Here is a 3,589-nt window from a genome sequence, read left to right on the forward strand (position 1 = left end):
ACCAATGCTCTGACGGGTCTCCCCTCCCAGGAGCCCAGCGAGGACGGGAAGGCTGCACATTGCACGGTGGGTTAGGGTTAGGGTTAGGGTTAGGGTATCTGGCCTCCACCTCACTGCTGTCTCCTCATCCCTTCTCCCTTTGCTCACCGAGCTCGGAGCTCTGCACTTTGCTGAGGTCTGGGCTGCTGTGTGGCTGCCAGCAGGGTGCATGGTCACATGACAGCATCGCTCCTGCACCTGTGGAGCGCCTGCAACAGACGCCTGGGCAGTGTGTCCTGCTGGTCTTTCTCACCCACAGCCCGTGTCCTACAGCATAAAGGCCGCACATATACATCAAAACACCAAAAATGACCACTAACCTGCGTAATAAGTATTTTTAATTCCTCAAACAGCACACAGAAACACTTTCAGCAGCACACATGCACTTGAACATCAGGATGTTGTCCCTGGTGAGAGCCGGGCACTTCGCCCCCTCCCGGGAAGGACGTGTGGGGGTGGGGAGGAGGGGCGGCGGCTAATCTCCAGACCCAAAGGGAGGGGGTCTGAGGCCACCACGGGAAATCCAAGGTCAAGCAAATAAAATAATCATTTGAAGAGGACAATGGAGACAATATCAGGAAAGTTATCTTAGTTCTAAGAAAAGTCTTTTTTCTTTTTTCGCGGTAGAATGACTCACTTATAAAGAGGAAGTGAGTTCGGTTGAAAATACTTGAAATATTCTCTCAGGGGGAGGAAGCACTTCTTCACCAGCGTGGCCGGCCCGAGGGCAGCGGCCCGTGCTCTCTGCCGGTCCTGGGCCAGCTGGGCCAGCTCCTCGGGGGGCACCTGGGCCGAATGCCTGCTGCGGAGGAGAGGGCAGCCCGTCACCCACCAGCTCCACGCGCTCCCAGGGCAGGGCTGCCGGCGATGGGCGGGGGCTGGCTGGTGCCGGTCTCTCCCATAAACACCCCGTCCTGCTTGCATGTCCTGGGCCTCAGGGGACGAGATGGCCCCACCCCTCCCACCTCCCTCGGTCCTGTGAGAAGCTGGTGAAAGGCCGAGGGTTCCCCAGGGCAGATCTTGGCCCACCTGGGGAGTCCCCCTCTCAGGGAGAAGCCATCATGGAGAGACCCCACAGAGAAGAATGTCATTCCCAAGGAATCCTGATCTACCCAAGACAGAGACCTGAGCAGGTCCCGGGGGTCCTGTGGCAGCCGTGCTGCAGACCCTGCATGAGGGGCAGGTGGGTGGGGAGAGCAGCGGACCCCAACTTGCAATGTGATGCCACCCCTGGGACTCCGGGCTCCGTGAACACGGCGCCCAGCACTTGCGTCTCATGCTCCCAGGCACCCACTGCAGTCAGACACATTCCTTGGTTCACTTTGCAAGGCCAGGGATGAGGCGCCAGAAACATGCAGGGCTCCTCCTGGCAACCCCCCTCCCCCCACCAACACACCCCCCGGGCAGCTTGACTGGCAGAGGGGTGACATGGCCGTCCAGGGCAGCCGCCCACCCGCTCAGCAGGATGAAGTCTGCCTTCGGTGAGGGGGCCCCTCCTCCCTGTTAGGACAGCAGGAGCCTGAGCGGACCTGCCCTTCAAAGCAGGGGCTTCCAGCCTGTTTCCGGGAACCCCGTGGGGAGGGAGCCAGCTGGTGGGCAGGGCAGGGAGAACAGGCGTAAGCACCACCCGAAGAATGACCCTCCAGGCCTCAGGGAGAACACAGCCCGGGAAGCCGCACCTAAAACTGATCCTGGACGTGGGCCTGGCGAGGGGTGGGTGGGAAAGGCTCCAGCAGCCACTGTGGGGAGGAGACAGGACCCGGCTGCCCCTGAAGATGTGTCATGCCCCTCCCTATGGCCCCCCGGGGGGGGGGGGTGTGCCACGGAGGAGCCAGCTGTTCCCTCCAGGGCAGGACCGTGTGGGATGAGAGGGAGCCAGGGCAGGTGTCCCGGAGCAGGCTGTCCGAGGAGCAGGTTGACACAGGGCCCAGGGGGAGGGGTGTTGCGGGAGGAGGTGGAGCAGAGAGAATGCTCAGGAGAGTGTCTGGTGGGTGCAGAGGGGTGTACGTGGGCTTGTGTGTGTGAGTGTGTGATTGTGTGTCAATGGGTGGGGGTGAGTGCGGGAGCTTGTGTGAGTGATTGTGTGTCAGTGAGTGGGGGTGAGAGAGTGAGCGGGGCTGTGAGGGTGAGGGTCCGGTGTGTAGGGTGGGCTGTGCAGCCGAAGCCTGCAAAGTCCTGGGGTGAGAACCTCAGGAGCGTTTGTGCAACAGCTTTTGGGGAGAAGGTCCCCAAAGTGGAAGGGGTGTCCCTGACCTTGAGCACGCCCAGAATTTTTGGGGTTGCCTCAGAGACCCACCAGACATAGGTCCGGACCTGGGCAGAGGCTGCTGGGCATGGCTGGCTCCCTGTCCCCTCAGACTCCTGTCTCCTCGATGGCCAGTGTCCCTCCTCGCTCCCAAAGGGCTTGAGTGCACAGGAAATACCTCCTCATGGCCGGGATGTTGCTCCACACATGCACGGCGTTCCGGACGGCTCTGCCGCAGGTGTCCAGGATGGTCACGGGGTCTGTCTGGGGTGGAAACATCGGCTGTGGATACGGGTGACCTGGACAATAGCCTCTGTCCCCTGGGGTGGCCCACAGGCCTTGGCCGCCGTGGGAAACATGTGTGGCCCTCAGAATTGGGTCAACAGTCTTCCCAGGCTGTCTACATTCCCCAGTCCACACTGCTGCACACCACATCTTACCTTTATATATAAAAGTTAATATGCAAAGTGTCCCCTTGGGAGTTCAACTGGGAGTTCTATCACTCGCTATGATGTGCACTGACCACCAGGGGGTGGCACGGAACAAAGGAAGGCCTGGCCTGCAGCCAGAAGGCCCGGATCGGCCCTGATTGCTGGCCAGGCCTAGGGACCCTACCCATGCACGAATTTCATGCACTGGGCCTCTAGTTTTCCTTATAAATCCCTAATGAGGGAGGGGAAACTGAGATTATTTTAAAACTTTTAACCGGTTGTTGGTGTTTTGTTCCCAGAGTCTTGTGACCCAGGGACACCGGGTGGACTGCCATACAGATCAAGAGTCTGTGGTCTTTGCACTGAGGGGTGTTTGTCTCAGGGACTGAGCGTGGTGCTGGCAGAGGAGGCTATCGTAAAGGATCTTTATGGCGCAAGTGGCCGCCTGGCCCTGGGGTCACTGTCTCCCTAAAAGGCACTGGAAGGACAAGGGAGGAGAGAACAGGAGGGACAGACCTTCCACCATTGGGAGGAGGAGCCTCAGAAGGGAGAGGGGCATGAAGGAGAAACTGAGGCTAGAGGTCACCATCCCCCAACACACAACAAAAGGTGGCCTTGACTCTACCTCCCCAGACTCAGGGGCCCCAGAGAGGCCCTTGCGGACCGTTCCTGAGCCCCACCACCCTGGGGCACACAGCCTCCTCCTGTGTCAGCACCACCCTGGGACACACAGCCTCCTCCTGCATCGGGACCATCCTGGGACAGTCATCGTCCTCCTGTGTCAGCCCCACCCTGGGGGACACAGCCTCCTCCTGTGTCATCCACCCTGGGGCACACAACTTCCTCCTGGGTCATGCACCCTGGGGCACACAGC

General features: G+C 60.2%; 1 protein-coding gene across 1 annotated transcript in view; it reads right to left on the bottom strand.

Annotated features, from left to right (window-relative positions):
* Positions 1–359: 359 nt before the first annotated feature.
* Positions 360–3,589, bottom strand: part of DNMT3L (DNA methyltransferase 3 like) — a 13,444-nt gene continuing 10,214 nt past the window's right edge. Inside the window, 3 exon segments of the mRNA XM_006099910.3 lie at positions 360–702; positions 705–841; positions 2,463–2,548. Coding sequence (XP_006099972.1) covers positions 677–702; positions 705–841; positions 2,463–2,548 — 249 coding nt within the window. The 3' untranslated portion in view covers positions 360–676.

Source organism: Myotis lucifugus, unplaced genomic scaffold (assembly GCF_000147115.1).
Source record: "Myotis lucifugus unplaced genomic scaffold, Myoluc2.0 scaffold_291, whole genome shotgun sequence".
Classification (NCBI taxonomy): Eukaryota; Metazoa; Chordata; class Mammalia; order Chiroptera; family Vespertilionidae; genus Myotis; species Myotis lucifugus.